Source organism: Oryctolagus cuniculus, chromosome 5 (genome assembly GCF_964237555.1).
Source record: "Oryctolagus cuniculus chromosome 5, mOryCun1.1, whole genome shotgun sequence".
NCBI classification, from domain to species: domain Eukaryota; kingdom Metazoa; phylum Chordata; class Mammalia; order Lagomorpha; family Leporidae; genus Oryctolagus; species Oryctolagus cuniculus.
In genome coordinates, this window is record NC_091436.1 from 113,005,164 (window position 1) to 113,022,267 (window position 17,104).

Sequence of the window (17,104 nt, forward strand, 5' to 3'; positions counted from 1 at the left end):
TCTTCTAAAGGTACTGAGCTGATGATTCAAGAGTTAGTCTGAAGTAGAATGAATCAGGGCCATTCTTATGAAAAGTTCTATTCAGAGTCTTTAGGGGTCAGCATTGTAGGGCAGTGGGTTAAAGCCCTGGCTGACAGCACCAGCATCCCATATGGGCACTGGTTCGAGTCCCCACTGCGCCACTTCCTATCTAGCTCCCTGCTAACTTGCCTAGGAAAGCAGTGGAGAATGGCTCAAATCCTTGGGCCCCTACACCCCTGTGAGAGACCTGGAAGAAGCTCCTGGCTTCTGGCTTTGGATCCTCTCCAGTTGTGACCATTTAGGGAGTGAACCAGCCTATGAAAGACCTCTCTCTCAGTCTCTATCTCTCTCTGTAACTCTGTCTCTCAGATAAATAAAATAAAATAAATCTTAAAAAATAAAGTCTTTAGAGAAAGCACCCATCCAGATTTCACAGAAACTTTTTTGTTACTATTGCAGTGAATAAGCAACTTTCCAGGCTTACAGATCAAGACATTGGCAAATAAGAGTAAGACCCTTAGTGTTTATTAATTTCCAATCCACTGTTCAAACAGCATAACTGTGTGTACCTTTTTCTTTCTTTGTCTTGATATCAGCACCTCATAACAACCTGTGTTGTTGGACATCACAGATTAAGTGCTTATTGAAATATTTCACTTATTGAACCTGAAAAATGATCATTAATATTGGGATATTAATGGGTATTTTTATGTTTCTTTATAGACAGCTATACATATATAATATACATGCATATAATTTGTATTTTTTTCAACTTTATATGGCCATATACTGAGTTGCATCTAATAATTGTTGAATAGTTATAAATAATTCTGGTTATGAATAAATTTTTAAATTTAAACTCATAAATTATAAAAGTAATTTGGGATCATATTTTCTCATCAAAGGCACAAAAGTGCCCTTCCACATCTTTTTCATCAAATTACTAGAAAAAATATAATATCGTTATGAGAAGTGCCTTCACTTGGGGTGATTGCAGTTTAGCTCATGTTCTGATTTTTGTGAGATTGAAAAGACAATCCGCCTTCATTTGTGATACTACCTGGCCCTCTGGCACTGTTGCTTATTTTTGCAAAATATAGAATGGATAGACTTTAAATAGGACTATTAATTTCTCCCGCAAGGACTAGTGCTAAGGTTTGAGTCACTAAACTTAATTTTTTAAAGGATGTTTGTGCAGTAGATAAAAATCTGTGGATGTGATCTCGTTTATTAAATATCCAGAGACAGTTTCTACCCTTGATCTTTGCCTGGGCCGAGCACTCCTGTCAAGGGGACTGCATGGTTATTAGTAACTTCTAACCTTGTGTCAGCAGTGTTCCTGGCACCCTGCCTGTGGGAATCATTTCCTCTGGTAACAGTTAAAGGTGAATTTGTGCTTTAAGAGACTGACAGAAAACACCCAAAGTCAAAGTGATAGGCACTTTGCATCGCAGATGCTACTCCAACATAGATTCTTCACATTCTTATGAGTGCAGGTTCTAGACAAGGATAGGGACCCGTGTACCTCCCACCACACCCCTTTTTCCCCATTTCGCACTCAACTGAGCTGGGTTCTCTGGATGCTCACAAAATGATTGTTTAGGCGGTGTTAGGTTGTGCGTCTGCAAGACCTTAGTCCCCCTTCCCCTCTTGTAGTGGTGGTTGGGGTTTCAGCGATCTCTGAACCCGAGCTGGCCCTCTCTCCAGCTGCCGGACTCGGCCTGCCTTGCGCTGATGTCACCACCAAGCTGTTGCATTGCAGCCTCCGGGCCCGAGGTACCTCCCCCTGAAACCACTCGCCGGCAGGGGAAGAGGCTGGGAGTCAGAGGAAAGATGACTGCGAAGTTAAGTCACGGGAGGGCGTAGCACCGAGGTGAGAGCCACAGCCGCGGGTCCCCGGCGCCCCGCGGGCCCTGGGACATAGTCGATGCTGCCTGAAAGGAGAGAGCTTTGCTGGACGCGCCCCGACCCCAGAGGATGCCCGCCCGGGACCTTGCTGCCCTAAGGAGCCAGGGCCAACGCAGGAGCTCCCTCCAGCCGGAGCGCCCTCTCTGCCGCTGCCACCTCCGTCTCTTCGCCAGCGCTGGCTGACATGAAGGCCAAGCTGTGGCCACAGCAGCTGGTCAGTTTCAAAGGATAGTGTAGTCTCTGGGTTTCCAGCCGAATGTGAATTACGCCGCCGCCGCCTGTGCCTTAGAGGAAACCGCGGAGCTCTTTGCTGCAAGTGCCTCAGGTGGAATCAGCCTTCTTAAGCAGGATCAGATAAGATTCTTTGGAAATGGCCTTTTTTTTTTTTTTTAAAGGGACGCTCTTAGTCATGCTTTCTAGCTGTTTACTTTAAACGGTTGCTGGATTGTGCTGCCCTAGCTGTCCAAAAGTTTGATTTCCCCCTCCTTTGGGTAGTTCCGTAGCCTCCATGAAGCTTAATATGGGAAGAAAAACTGCCTTTTGAATCAAGAGTATTTATAACTACTGCCCCCCCCCCCAAGCAAAAGAATTTAACTTTCCTTACAACGTTGGACTTAACTTATTTTTCTCTGAGGATTTTTTTTTTCCTGTGCCTTGATCTGAACAATACACGGTCCCTCTGTTTGTCTTGTAAGTTGCCGAAGCTTAGTTTATTTATAAAGGAGATGGAGTTTTGCAAGCCCTCTTTAAGTGGATTACAGTTAACCAGACCTCTGCCGAAGTGAACATTCAGCCTGTTAAAATGCTTGCTCGTTTGGAAATTTTAATCTGGAAACCTTAGATGCAAAAATTAGACTAAAAAGGGAAATCGACTGACAATGGAATGTTCAGTGTTTGAGCCACTGTTAAGGGTGTGTTTGTTTCTTTCTGTGTCTGGGAGTGTGTGAAAGGGAAGTTTGGGGGCTGGGCCAAGTGGAGGGAAGGGATCAGTGTTCTGTTTGGGATGCACTTTACTTTTTTAGAGTATTTCAAAAACCAACCAGGTGACAGTTGCATTTGTACTGATGCACTGCTGATGACCTAAACACCTCAGCTGTTAACATTGTCTGTTATTTGAGCATATGTCTTTATGCTGAAGCCGCTTCATAGCGCTGTGCAGAGGTATACTTTCTTGAAAGATGCTTTACTTGACTTCTTGCATTCTGTATCAAGAGTTGCAATATTTGTGTTGACGATCTACAAGATGGGGAAGCCACTCAGTAGGCCAGACTGTTTACGTCAGAATCCCCCATGTGTAGGCAAAGGGGAGGAGGAAGAGGACCTCAATATCGAAGACTGTTATGTCCCACAGCGGTCCATCTATGACACTGTCAGGCTGAATGAACAGATAGACTCTGGTTCAAAAGGTAGCCTGTCTTCCAGGCATTTCACAGATCGGACCTTACCCTACAGTCACAGAACACTGGATGTCAGTTCCTTGTCCTCCAATGGTGCCCTTACTTCTTCCAGTGCGTTTGAGCTGAGAGGTCGTGAAGCTAACAAGCTAGATGAGAAGATGATCTTTGATGCACTCAAACTAAACAGCGATATCATCCGAACCGCAGGATTACCCAAAGCCAAATCTCACGCAGAAAAGAAAGAGCATAGACGGTCATGGCGAATGTTCGTCCCAGCCAATTTTATGGATTATGCAAACAAAAGTGAAAGCTCTTTTGTTGAACCTACTGATATGTCCGATGCCGTTACCAGGGCCGGCAAGTGCAGATGGGGTACTAATTCTCTAACTTCAGAGGATGATGACTCTGGTTTGTGCAGCCCTCCAGCAGAGAGGGAAGAAAAGCAGGGCATTTTAACTGCAGACCAGTCACGAATTAGAAGCTTGTCTTCTGCTGAGGATATTCCTATCACGGAGCAATATAGGGCATTTTTTTCTGCAAGTTCCCTGAACGAACAGAAAGTCCCGCTGCTTGCCTGTCCAAGTGCCCACACTGATGACAACTTCAAACTGATTTTACATGATGCTTCTCCACTAGAGGAAACAAAGTGTGTAAATGGCCAAAGGGAAATCCCTGGTGACAGTTGTTGCCTGCATGATGATTTGCAGGCGAGCACTGTTCAGCGTGACCCATTATTTATGCCAAGGTACGGAGACAAGGAGGAAACACGTGGAGCCGAAGACTCCCAAATCACAGCACAAAGTAGGGAACTTACAAAGGGGTCCCCTCAGGATTTCGATTTTGAGCTCTCCCTCACAGATCTGGGAGAGAGTGATGTAGATTGTGGTAGCACAGGGGTGGTAGGAGACGTGGCACTGTTGGCACCGTATGATTCCAAAGAACCCAAGGTAGCATCTAAAGAGGAAGTAGAGGTGCTCCGGATGAAGTGCTCTCTGAAATTCACACCAGTGAGAAAAAAAGCTGCACCCAGAAAAGCTGGGGCCCAGGCTGGGACACTGGACACAGTCTGCAATGGCTTCCAGTCGGCTCAGGTAATTAAGGGAAATGCGAAACTCTGCATTGCCAAGGGTTTGTGGTTGTGTTTCAGAGTGGTCACTGGTGTTTCTAATCATGACTCAGTCCATTCGTTTATTTGGGCAGTGTGACTAGCACCCTATAAGATGCCAGATATTGATAAGTTGACTGTTGTAACAAATTAACTAGGGACTTTTTTTTTTTTTTTTGAGAACAATGATTATTGCCAGCTGTTAAGGGTCCTGCTATTGGCCATGCAGATGGTGGCTGGTTCCCCTCCGCTCAGAATGCCTCCACTGTGAATTTATGTTAATGTCAGCCTGTTAGACAAATTATGGTTTAAGGCACTGCCATTTAAGGGCAGTTATATTGGATTTATCAAGCTGCAACTGATTTAGTCATGAAGGTACAAACACAGTAGTATATTGTTGTGGTGTGCAAAATGCTGTGCTCCAAATTAAGGACTTTTAAAATGTTCTCTCAGGAGCTGTGCATGTGAGTAATAGGGCTGCTAGCTTTTTGTGAGTAGGAATGAGGTAAGGAAGTGAAGGGTGCAGCCTTGTAGCATGGAGAGGTTGTTTTTCAGGCCTGTAATTTTTTTCTTCCCACTCAGATTGAAGTTCAGCTATTTTGGTACTTTTACTAAGCTCTTCTGGTAAACTTTGCCTCAGAGGTAATTTTATTTTATTTTAAGTTTCTCTTTGTGTTTGTTTGCAGTGGGTAGTTTGGGGAGAAAGTCTCTCCTCACAGGTATTCTGTTACCACTGAGAGATAAGGAATTTAGACAATATCAGAAATGTTCCTGTTCTCGGTCTATGAAAAACAATCGTTCCCAAGTAACTGTGCCCTTTCCTTGCACAAATAGCAAATGGCTTAGCCAAGTATGTTTTTCCTTATAAAGGAATTTATAGTGTATTTTAGAAAATAATTACGTTTTAGGTGGATATACTCTTAACTCTTAAGTACTTATCTTTTTTTTTTTTTTAAACTTTTAGTATATATTTGTACTGCTTTAGAAAAGTATCATATACTCACTTGGACCTGCTCTGATTTATACCCTTAATATTAATTTAAAGCCAAGATCAGATTAAAGGAATTTATTAGAATATATTAGTTTTTTTGTTGTTGGTGGTGGTGTTCTGAAGACTGAGAGAGAGAATGAAACTTTCCTCTAAATCCTATATACCATACAAATTCCTAAAATTAAGCTTCTAGTGTTTTTCTATATCACTGGTCCCTTCATGCTTGGTTAGTGAAACATATCCAAAGCTGTTATTTGTTCCTAGAAAGTAACTTAGAAAGTGTTATAGGAAAGAAATAGAATCGTACTGCCCAAATTCTGTCTTTACCACCTGCTTGCAACTTTCTTTTGGCTTATTAGGTAAATTATACTCTTGGGGAGAATTGTGAGAAGTTTATTAGTGATTTGAGGGATCTGATACTTTTTAATTGTGTATAGTTGATTTTTTTATATTTGGTATTGTTACATAGAAACAATTAGCTGTTATGGAAATTGTCTGTAAGGGTGTTTCTGTGGAAAAAAAGTAGTGTGAGCTTTTAGCTAGGAAGGGAATTTTGCAGGAAATGATCTTTAATTTGTTTGCTGTTCCTTCATTTCACTCCTACAGTAACACAGGAGTATCCTGTGTGTTAGGCCTTGGGCCAGACTCTCCCGACTTTGTCTCCTACAGCCTCTACATCTTGCCAAATTATTTTCCACACTGTGCCTATAATTTTAGGTGTTGTTTTACTATTGACCTTAATTATGTTTCCATATATTCTGTTCAGCTATCCATCACTGTTTTTTTTTTAATATGGTGTTCTTCAGTGTAATGACTCAGAATCACAAACCATGTTTTACCTTAATGTCTCTCTGAAACCTTCCTTCCTTAGTTAAAATAATTGATTTTCTTTTAAGCATCTTCTAAACACTTGAATTATCTATTAAAGGATTTCTGGATCAACCTCTAGTATTATATGTTAAGGGGTCAGTGCCATCATCCAAACACAGAAATATGATTTTTAAGTAGATATTAATCTGGCAATTATTAGGTAACTATTACATGCTGAGCCCATGGTACAGAACTACAATATTTTTTTAAAAAGATAGAAATGTTTGCTTTGATGGTACTTGCATTTAAGTCTATGGCCTTTGCCTGCCACAGGCAACTGCAGAGCCATAGGTTAAATGGGATGCAGAGTAGAGAATAAAGCCTTGGGGAACTGCTGGTAGTGCAGGTGTGGGTGGCAGTGTCCACCGAGGGACCAGAGTTGCTGTGCTGGTGATGTGTGTGATCAGATCCAGAGGGTGAGGTCTCCATGCCTCTTGGGGGCCCATTGGCATCTTGAGAAGCATTTGAGGGGGCTAGAAATACCGAGATCTTTGGTGTTTCAGAACATGACTAGGTCTTTTTCCTTTTCCTGTCCCTATATTTTTGGCCCCTTTGGCAAGCCCTGTGTTTGCTCTTGGCTGATTTCTTCTCCTTGTCAATGAGTCTCCATTTATGTTTTGAGTCTCACACTTTGGTTACCAGCAAGCAGCAGCTATCATTAGAGAGCTTATGAGAATCTCATGCCCAGAAAGCCTCCTCCTGACCCCCTCTTACCATTTTGCTCCTTAGGGTTTCCTGTAAATCTTTTGCTAGAGTTACATGGGAACAATAGGAAGCTTTTCATGTTATGATAATGAAGCAATAAAGAGGGAACACATAGGCCATCTTCTTGGTTTTATAGATTATCTTATTCAGTGTACTAAGAACATCAGTCTTGATTTTCCTGAATGGTTTTGGTAGGCTGTGAATTTACATTTAATTTTCTCCCTTACTATTGCTCATAAGGTAGCTTTGCTCTATTAATAGGCACTAAAAATTACTGTAATGATTGATAGTTTCTACTACTCGATGTTTAAAGAAATGCTTGTATATTTGGTAGTTACTAGAGAATATAACTCATGCAATTATGGCTCTTCCAACTGCAGGTATTCCAGAAAGAAGAGATCGAACCCTTACAGGTTAAACAGCAAGATGTTAATTGGTTAGGTCAAGGCCTTATTCAGAGTGCTGCTAAAAGCACCAGCACGCAGGGTTTGGAGCATGACCTGGATGAGGTCAATACACGGTGGAAGACTCTGAATAAGAAGGTAATTTTCTGATGCCCTTCATCATCATTTTTGTTGATTTTTTTCACCTGTGTTTATTGTGACACACTTCCTAAACATATCTATCTATCCATCCATCCATCCATCCATCCATCCCTCCATCCCTCCCTCCATCCCTCCATCTATGTTATGGTCCAATACACTGGATAGCTCAAACTCCAAAGCCCCAGGAACTAGACAGGGAGCCTAAGTGAAAGGAGAGAACTAGGTGAAACAGGGCCTCTCCCTGACGTTATCTCCGCTTTGATAGAGACCTGGCCTCAGACACAAGCGGTGTGATGGCCTGGCCAGAATCTGGGGCCCTGTATTGAGAGAGCACACACACCTCTTAGCTCCAGAAAAATGGCTTGCATATAGTGATGTAGGCTGTTGTCAGATGGTCTGATTACTATCAGAAGGACCTGGAAATTTCACTTTCTACATGAAACCTTCCATTTTTCAAATGTTGGTGACTAATTGTAAACTGTGTGGTAGGTCAGGGCTATGCAAGTGAAAGAAGTCATGGCTCTGTTGGCCACGGACTAAGTATGGGTTTGCCGCCCTTGCTACAGACCATCAACTCCAAATATCATCTTACTTGAAAGATACGGGTCTCACTTTTCCCTAGATTTCCATGAGGGAAAACACTGGAAATCATGCTCTGATATCTTAGGGAGGCAACACTGACAACACAAAATGGCAGGCAGTTCTCCATGTGACAGAAATTACCAGAAAATTGTTGTGGAGTGGCAGTGCTTACGTAGTGCTGATGGTAGTGATGGTAGTGGTTGTGGTAATTTTGTTGTTGTTTCTGCACTGAAGCCTTAAACAGTTGCCAGGTCTTAAAATCCTGCCATTCTTTAAAGTCTGATTCATACTGCAGTGTTCCTTAAACACAACTGGCGTGCAGTGTCACATGTAAATACACTTCATAGTGTTTAAAAGCATCTTGCCAACTAACTCCCTTCTGAATCCGAAGGAAAAGCTCTATGAGAGGGGCAATGGGATATCACTGTGTAGGACACAGAGGCTGTGTTTACTAGAAGACAAAGGCCCTGGCTGGTTGAAAAAGGACTCCAGGGCTAACAGGATTTAATTGGATGCTTTATCATTATTTTTGGGTAGCAAAATAAATGCTGATCCTATCTTCTATTATAGTCTCTTTTAATCTTTTAAAGCTGGTCTTTTTCATTATCTCTAACATTCATTGATAGGAAACTTAGAAATGAATCCAGGAATAATAAAAATGACAATATGTAGTTAATTTCTATAATGCTAAGATAATATGTAGTTAATTTCTACAATGCTAAGATATTTTGAATCATTCATTGCTAATCATAACTGTGTTCAGCATTTCCAAAGTCTCAAAGATTTAGTCATTATTATTGACTTTTTGAGATGGACATCTTATCTTTGTGGTTTACTTCTTAAAGTTTGAACTCCTATCCTGATCCCTATTAATGCTTTGGGTAAATTTTAAGTGAAAAGGAGAACAAAACTTGTAACAAAATGGGAAAATAAGCATGAAAAGTTGTGACTGTGGGCGCTTTCATTAATTTATGAAACATGGAAATAAGTGGAAGCAATTGGGACTTGGCAGGTGGCTCAGCGAGCAGCCCAGTTACAGGAGGCCCTGCTACACTGTGGGAGGTTCCAGGATGCCCTCGAGTCTCTGCTCAGCTGGATGGTGGACACCGAAGAGCTTGTGGCCAATCAGAAGCCCCCATCAGCCGAGTACAAAGTGGTGAAGGCCCAAATACAAGAACAAAAGGTAAGGTAGTGATGCTTTCATGTTGTGTTTCATGTTCAGTCTTGGTAATGAGAATGACTGCTTCCCTTTGGCTGTCTTTAGCTCTATCAATAGGATATTTTAGTTAACTGATTCTTGATACTCTGTATCTTAGTTTGTTAGTCATTCAATACCTACATACTAGATACTTCTGTCAGCCAGACACTGTTTTAGGTTCTGTGGATATGGCATTGGATAGACAAGATAAAAAGTCCTCTTGTGTTTAAAGTCCAATGGGAAAGTGGAGGTGCGGGGGGAGAGGGAGAGAGAGAGAACATGAAGTAAGTACACTGTGATAAATTAGCAAGTGGTAAATAAAATGGTAGGAGAAGGAATCAGGAAGGAACCGAACAAGAATGAGGGACTGGAAATGTTAGAATTGAGTGTGTGTGTGTCTGTGCAGTTTCAAATAGGACAGTAAAGGAAGCCTTCACTAATAAGGTGACATTTGGAAAGCAATACTGTTCCCTTACAGAGTAGCACTAGCCATATGAAATTGCCTTTTTGTAGATTAAATAACAGCAGTTTCTTATGGTTCAACCTATTACCAAAGAAAAAAATAATCCATTTATATCTGCTAAGGAATGTACCAGTTGTCTTTGAATGCTACCAAAACAAAGCCAGGTTGGAAAAACACAGTCTCTAGAGGATGATAACTACTTGGGACCACCTACACAGTCATTGTATTCCCTATGGCAGGAGTTCAGGTGTGAAGCATTTAGTGACATTTTCAGTAGTAATTTGTCAGCTTCAGCCTGAAATGACATGTGCAAAGGAGTTTAGCATGCAGTACAGTGGGAAGCTTTCTCCAGTAAAATTTACAAAGAAGGGAGCGGGAATGGTCATTTTCAGCATTGCTTGGGATACCCACATGCCATATCAGGGTGCCTGGGTTTGAGTCCTGACTTTCTACTTCCAGTTTCCTACCAGTGCACACCCTGGGAGATAGCAGGTGATGGCTTAGGTTCCTGCCACCCAAGTGGGAGACCCAGATCAAGTTCTGGACTCTCAGCCTGGCCCAGTTCAGGCTATTGTGGGTATTTGCGCAAGTGAAACAGTGGAGGAGAGTTCTCTGTGTGTCTCTCTCTTTCTGTGTGTTATTTTGACTTTCAAATAAAAGGAAAATAAATAATAATATTTAAAAGGAAGTGAATTACTCTAGTCCTTTTAAAATAACTTTTTTTAATTTTTTAAATTTAAAATTTATCTTTCTATGCATGGCTTATTGCACTTACTGTTTAGGCACTTAGCATAATTAATATCATGGATTATGTATTTTAGAATTGCTAAAAGAGTTCATTTTAAATGTTGTTACCACAAATGAATGGTAAGTAGGTACAGTGATGGATATGTTAATTGGCCTGATTTGATCATTCCACATTGTGTATGTGGATCAAAACATCACATTGTACTCCATAAATGTATACAATTAATTTTTGTCAGTTAAAAGCTTTTTAAAGAACTTCTGCATTTGTTCTCAGAATTTTAACCCCATCTTTCTTCGAAAACATTAGCATGTCAGGAAATCATATCCATTAGAGGTTGATTTCAGATTAAGGTACTATAACTGGAAATACATTGAATTTGTGTGGGTTTTTTGCTACCACTCACAGTTTAATTTAAAGTTATTCTCCCAGAGAGTAATTTTAATTTAATTAAGATATCCTCCCTGAGGTAATTAATGACCATTAGCCAGCTAAACCTATTTATTGATTTTGCTTTCTTAATTGCTAGAGACATTGCTATTTAAATTCATCAAAAGTGATCCACTTAATTAGTTCTCCTTGTTGCTGACACCACCTGCTATAATACTTTGCTCATACAGTGAATGACTCAAACCTGTGTCAAGAGAGTGTGTGTTTCCTCCCCTCCTTTCTAAACATGTATTCCTTTTAAATTCTGCCTTGGTGAACTTGGTCTCCAAATACTCTTCTTCGTAATTGTCCAGTCTTTAATCTTTTACACTCAGTCAGGATCAGACAAAGGAAGCAATGAGGCAGTTAGTTGCTTACATACCTGTGCCTTTCTCATTGCTGTTAGCACAGTGCCTATGCATAGCTAGCAGTTGCTCACCAACAGTTTGTTAGGGTGAGCTTAGAGCAAAGTAATCCTGAATTCTGGTTGGCCATAGCAGGCATTCCATTCCAGGCACTTAAAAATGTATTCTAATGAATTAAATTGTATTTTGTTTCTGTTGCTAACTCCTAAAATATTAGTCTTATTTTGGCAGCTTTGGGGATTTCTAACATACTACACTCTAGCTTTCTTTAGAAAATATGTAAAGTCTCTTTTCTTAGTCATCATCTTCCTAAAAGGATTTTAGGAGTTAGTGCCACTTATTAAAAGGAGCTGGGAGCTGTTACTTTTGCCTTGCTAACAGGCAGACTGGATCTGTATTTTAACTTCCTTGGTTATTACAGATTATTTAACATAGGAAAGGGTTTAGAATACATTAATTGTTCATAGTAATCCTTTTTATTCTGACAAGGCATTACCATTCGTTAAATTAAATCCATGATTCACTGTGTTAACTTAAATAGCACTTCTACTCTAATATTTTATATTTAAAATGAAAGGTGTGGGCATTTGGTGTCGTGGTTAAGACACTGTTTCTGATGCCCACTTCCCATGTTGGAATGCCTGCATTCAAATCACGGCTCGACTCTTATTTCCAGCTTCCTGCTAATACATACCCTGGGAGGCAGCAGGCCTCTACATGGCTCAAGTAATAGTTGGATCCCTGCCACACAAGTGGGAGACCTGGATTGAGTTCTGGGCTCCTGGCCTGGCTCAGTCTCAGCTATTGTGGGAATTTGGGACATAAACCAGTGGATGGGACATCAGTCACTCTTTTTCCTTTCAAATAAATAAATAGATTACCATGAAGAGCTTAGTAGATTTATTCGTTTTATCTGCTATGAAAAGATCCTACTATAGTATCTGACATAACAGTAATAATCATTAAACAATCATTTTTAAAATTCTGCTTCTCAGATCCTTTTGTATGTGTATCCATATGAATCTATATTTCTGTCTCATATCATAAGTACTCAGAATTCATTTTACTTCCTGTTGATACATTATTCTCTTGATTTTTAAAATCTTTCACATTTTGTCTCAAGCTTCTACAAAGATTGCTGGATGACCGTAAATCCACAGTGGAGGTAATCAAACGAGAAGGAGAAAAAATCGCTGCAACGGCAGAACCTGCAGACAAAGTGAAGATTTTGAAGCAGCTGAGTCTCTTGGATAGTAGATGGGAGGCATTGCTTAGTAAGGCTGAAACAAGGTAACTTAAATCCTTCCAGTTCGTTTGAAAGAGGAGCCGTAGCTTTAATACTGAGATGTCATGCTTTGGTAATACTTTTCTTCAAGTCATTATTTTCATGTGTGTGAACATAGGTAAGAAAGCTGGGATACCTCTTTATTCCTTTACTGATATTCTCTCTCTTTTTTTAAAGCTTTATTTTATTTATTTGAAAGAGTTACAGAGAGAATTAGAGACAGAGAGAGGTCTTCCATCCACTGGTTCACTCCCCGAGATGGCCGCAATGGCCGGAGCTGACCCAATCTGAAGCCAGGAGCCAGGAGCCAGGAGCTTCTTCTGGGTCTCCCACGTGGGTGCAGGGGCCCAAGCACTTGGGCCATCTTGTATTGCCTTCCCAGGCCATAGCAGAGAGCTGGATTGGAAGAGGATCAGCCGGGGCACTAACCAACGCCTGTATGGAATGCCGGAGCTTTGGGCCAGGGCTTTAATCCACTATGCCACAGCGTCAGCCCCTAATGATATTCTCTTATAGTCACCAGCTATTTCATCTTTTTTAAGAGAAACATTACCCTCAGAAGTGAAGCATTCTTATATTACATAGTTGCTTCCTGCTTACTATGAGTCAGGCGCAGATTGGGCCTTGGATTCCGTGGGTGAGCTGGTCAGATCACCTCTGCCCTCAGGTTGGGTACATTCTAGTAGAGTTTTCAGGTTTCATTTTTCAAAGTGAAAAATGGCCAATGTGCTGTTTCAAAGGAAAAAATACAGTGTGCTTTGGGAACTTGCTATAGAAGGAACCTGGTCCAGCACCAAGGGAGTAACACAAAGCTATGTTTTAACTGAGAAGTTAGAGTTGGCTGTGAAACGTGGCCAGTGGAAGGGTGCCCTATCTTCGTGAAGGTCAGAAAGCCAGCAGCACGGCCTCTCTGTTTCTTTGTTTTTCACATTTTCCTTCTGCCCAAATTTCAACCACTAATTCATCCTCTGCTTTGAAGCTACATTGAGTGTTGTTAAGTAGAAACTGCATTGAAGAGTAGCCACTTAGACTGGTGGGGCTGAAAATTGATGAGCCACCGAACAAAATAAGCATGTTCCATACATTTCTACCTTCTTGGGAGCTAGAAAGGTTAAGAAGCACATTTAACTACTCTTGAATTTATGGAGTAGTGTTAATTACAATTTCAAGACCATAGAACAAGGTGCTTCTAAGGCAGCATGGTGTGTGTTGAGGCACCCATCTGTGTAATGCCCCAGGTATTGTGGCCTGGCTAGAAGATACTGTCAGTGAATTTTTTAAAATGACAGAATGACCGGATCTCAGCTTTACTGCCATAATTGGTCTTCTTTCTCTAAAACCTTCCTCACAATGGGATTAAACAGAGAGAATATTGGTAATAATTATGATGTACACCTATATCTCTTGCTCATAATTTAAATCGTGTATTAAACCCAATCACAAGATACTTGTGATTGGACATCTGAATTTAGGCAAAAAAAAGTCATACATAGTTAATTCAAAAGTTAAAAAGAACATAGTAATTTTATTCTTTTTGGAGGGTCAAATGTATTTCAAACGAAAGCTTTAAAAAGCCATGTGTATGGCCGGCGCTACGGCTCACTAGGCTAATCCTCCGCCTTGCGGCACTGGCACACCGGGTTCTAGTCCCAGTCGGGGCGCCGGATTCTGTCCCGGTTGCCCCTCTTCCAGGCCAGCTCTCTGCTGTGGCCAGGGAGTGCAGTGGAGGATGGCCCAAGTACTTGGGCCCTGCACCCCATGGGAGACCAGGATAAGCATCTGGATCCTGCCATCGGATCAGCGCTGTGCGCCGGCCGCAGCACGCCGGCTGCGGCGGCCATTGGAGGGTGAACCAACGGCAAAGGAAGACCTTTCTCTCTGTCTCTCTCTCTCTCACTGTCCACTCTGCCTGTCAAAAAAAAAAAAAAAAAAAAAAAAAAAGCCATGTGTATGTAAGTTGTGATATGTTACATAAATTATACATAGTAGCTTGTGGCAATTTCCTCTAAAGTACTTTGTCCCCATTTTACACTGATTTCTTGAATTGTGTAATATTCCTAAGAATCAAACGTAGTAAGAAGTGATGACAGCAACAACTCTTGATTTCAGTAGAAATGATTTCCAGGATTTTGTACTGAATGGGCTGCCCTGGCTACAGACCAGCATATTCCCTTATGCTAGGAAGGTTGTGGACAGTAAAAGCAGGTTTTATACATGGCTCTTCTGCAACAGAGGAAACTGGATTGTTTTCTAAAACTGTTTCACTACTGGGGCCGGCGCTGTGGCTCACTTGGTTAATCCTCCGCCTGCGGCGCCGGCATCCCATATGGGCGCCGGATTCTAGTCCCGGTTGCTCCTCTTCCAGTCCAGCTCTCTGCTGTGGCCCAGGAGGGCAGTGGAGGATGGCCCAAGTGCTTGGGCCCCTGCACCTGCATGGGAGACCAGGAGGAAGCACCTGGCTCCTGGCTTCAGATCAGCGTAGCTCCAGAAGTAGCGGCCATTTGGGTGGTGAAGCAACAGAAGGAAGACCTTTCTCTCTGTCTCTCTCTCTCTCACTAACTCCATCTGTCAAATAAATAAATAAGTAAAAATGTTAAAAAAGTGTTTCACTATTAAGTAAAAATCCAATGAACATTTCTGTCCTGTTTGTGATATTTGAAACCATAACAATAGTAAATACTGCTTTTGGCAATTATATTTGACACTACTTTTATAAATTAGGAATCCCTGTTAATGCCAGTAAGCAGTGAAGGCAGGGCGGTGGGGGAGGGGGAGGAGATGGGCATATGTTCTTTGGGCCTTTTGGTTAAAATCAATCTCTATAACTAGTGCTCAATTGAAATTAAGATATAAAGCCCTTGAAACAGGCCTGGCACAGGATGGCTGTTTGAAAACTATTATGTGTTTTTGCTGCTGTTGTTACTATGACATTGCTATAATTATGACTATAATTGTTACCATAATTATTATTAAAAAATATTATGTCGGGTTTTCCTGAGAGTCAGGTACTTGAGGATGGTCTGTTCAACTTTAATCCTGTTTAGTATAAGAAGTATTCTGCTGTGTCCTTTAAGTGTTAAATATTTATATTTTAACCTTATATGATTTGTGCAAAAAATGTTTACAATGAAATGCAGGAGCATGATTCAAGATTTTTGTTGGATGTTTCACACATTCTTCATCCCTAAATGACCTTTATCTTGGCACTTTTGTAGGAATCGTCAGTTGGAAGGTATCTCCGTGGTAGCACAGCAATTTCATGAAACCTTAGAACCACTGAATGAGTGGCTTACAACCATAGAGAAGAGGCTGGCAAATTGTGAGCCCATAGGAACCCAAGCATCTAAACTTGAGGAGCAAATTGCACAGCACAAAGTAAGATGCTAATCAGACATAAGTAAGACTCAGTTTTCCATTTATGTTGTGGTTTTTGACATAAATTTGAGTTATATGTACTATTGTTATGTTACGCATACTTACAAACTAAATTCATTTCAATTGCCATCTTTTAGTTCTGTTTATGTTTTTCATTTTTATTTGTCCATCCTTTTTGTTTTTCTTCTTTCTTTTTGTAAACTGTATTTAGGCCTTGGAAGATGACATCATCAATCACAATAAACATTTACATCAAGCTGTTAGCATTGGCCAGTCCTTAAAGGTTTTGAGCTCCAGGGAGGATAAAGATATGGTGCAGAATAAACTAGACTTCTCTCAAGTATGGTACATTGAGATTCAAGAGAAAAGTCACAGCAGGTCTGAGCTCCTCCAGCAGGCCTTATGTAATGCTAAGATTTTTGGGGAAGATGAAGTTGAGCTGATGAACTGGCTGAATGAAGTGCATGGCAAACTCAGCAAGCTCTCAGTCCAGGATTATAGCACTGAGGGACTGTGGAAGCAGCAGTCTGAACTTCGGGTATTTGGATTTATTTTATTTTATTCTATTCTATTTTATTTTATTCATCTCAGTTATCATTGTTTTCTCATATTATTTCTGTATTAATTTATGTCTATTATGATTTAGGTGAATCAACTATACTCCAAAAAGGCTTTTCCTGTGTATATAGATTACTCTTTTTTCTTTTTTAAGATTTATTTATTTATTTGAAAGGCAGAGTTATAGAGAGGAGACAGAGAGCTTCTATCTGCTGGTTCACTCCCCAAATGGCCACAACAGCCAGAGCTGGACCAGTCTGAATCCAGAAGCATGAGCTTCCTCTGGGTCTCCCACATGGGTGTGGAGGCTCAAACACTTGGGCCATCTTCTTCTGCTTTCCCAGGTGCATTAGCAGGGAGCTGGATCAGATGTGGAGCAGCTGGGACTCCAGCTAGCACCCGTATGTGATGCTGGAGCGATAGGGGCTGACTTTATCAGCTATGCCACAACACCAGCCCCTATAGATTGCTTTAAAAAATAGATTTATTTTATTTATTTGAAAGACAGAGTTACAGAGAGAGGTAGAGACAGAGAGGTCTTGTCTTCCATCCACTGGTTCAC

The 17,104-nt window shown here is 41.0% G+C and overlaps 1 protein-coding gene across 41 annotated transcripts in view; it reads left to right on the forward strand.

Moving 5' to 3' along the window:
- DST (dystonin) overlaps nt 1-17,104 on the forward strand; it is a 486,283-nt gene that overhangs the window by 397,432 nt on the left and 71,747 nt on the right. For 35 of the 41 annotated variants that reach the window (XR_007923259.2, XR_011388661.1, XR_011388662.1 and 32 more), the window contains 5 exons: nt 7,378-7,539; nt 9,137-9,307; nt 12,448-12,614; nt 15,825-15,984; nt 16,196-16,522. Coding sequence is in view for 38 of the 41 variants with exons in the window: in XM_051855540.2 (XP_051711500.1) it covers nt 7,378-7,539; nt 9,137-9,307; nt 12,448-12,614; nt 15,825-15,984; nt 16,196-16,522 (987 nt within the window). In the remaining 3 variants the exon portion in view is untranslated. The remainder of the gene's footprint in view (nt 1-7,377; nt 7,540-9,136; nt 9,308-12,447; nt 12,615-15,824; nt 15,985-16,195; nt 16,523-17,104) is intronic. The other 6 variants (XM_051855553.2, XM_051855554.2, XM_051855573.2 and 3 more) reach the window with 1 other exon arrangement.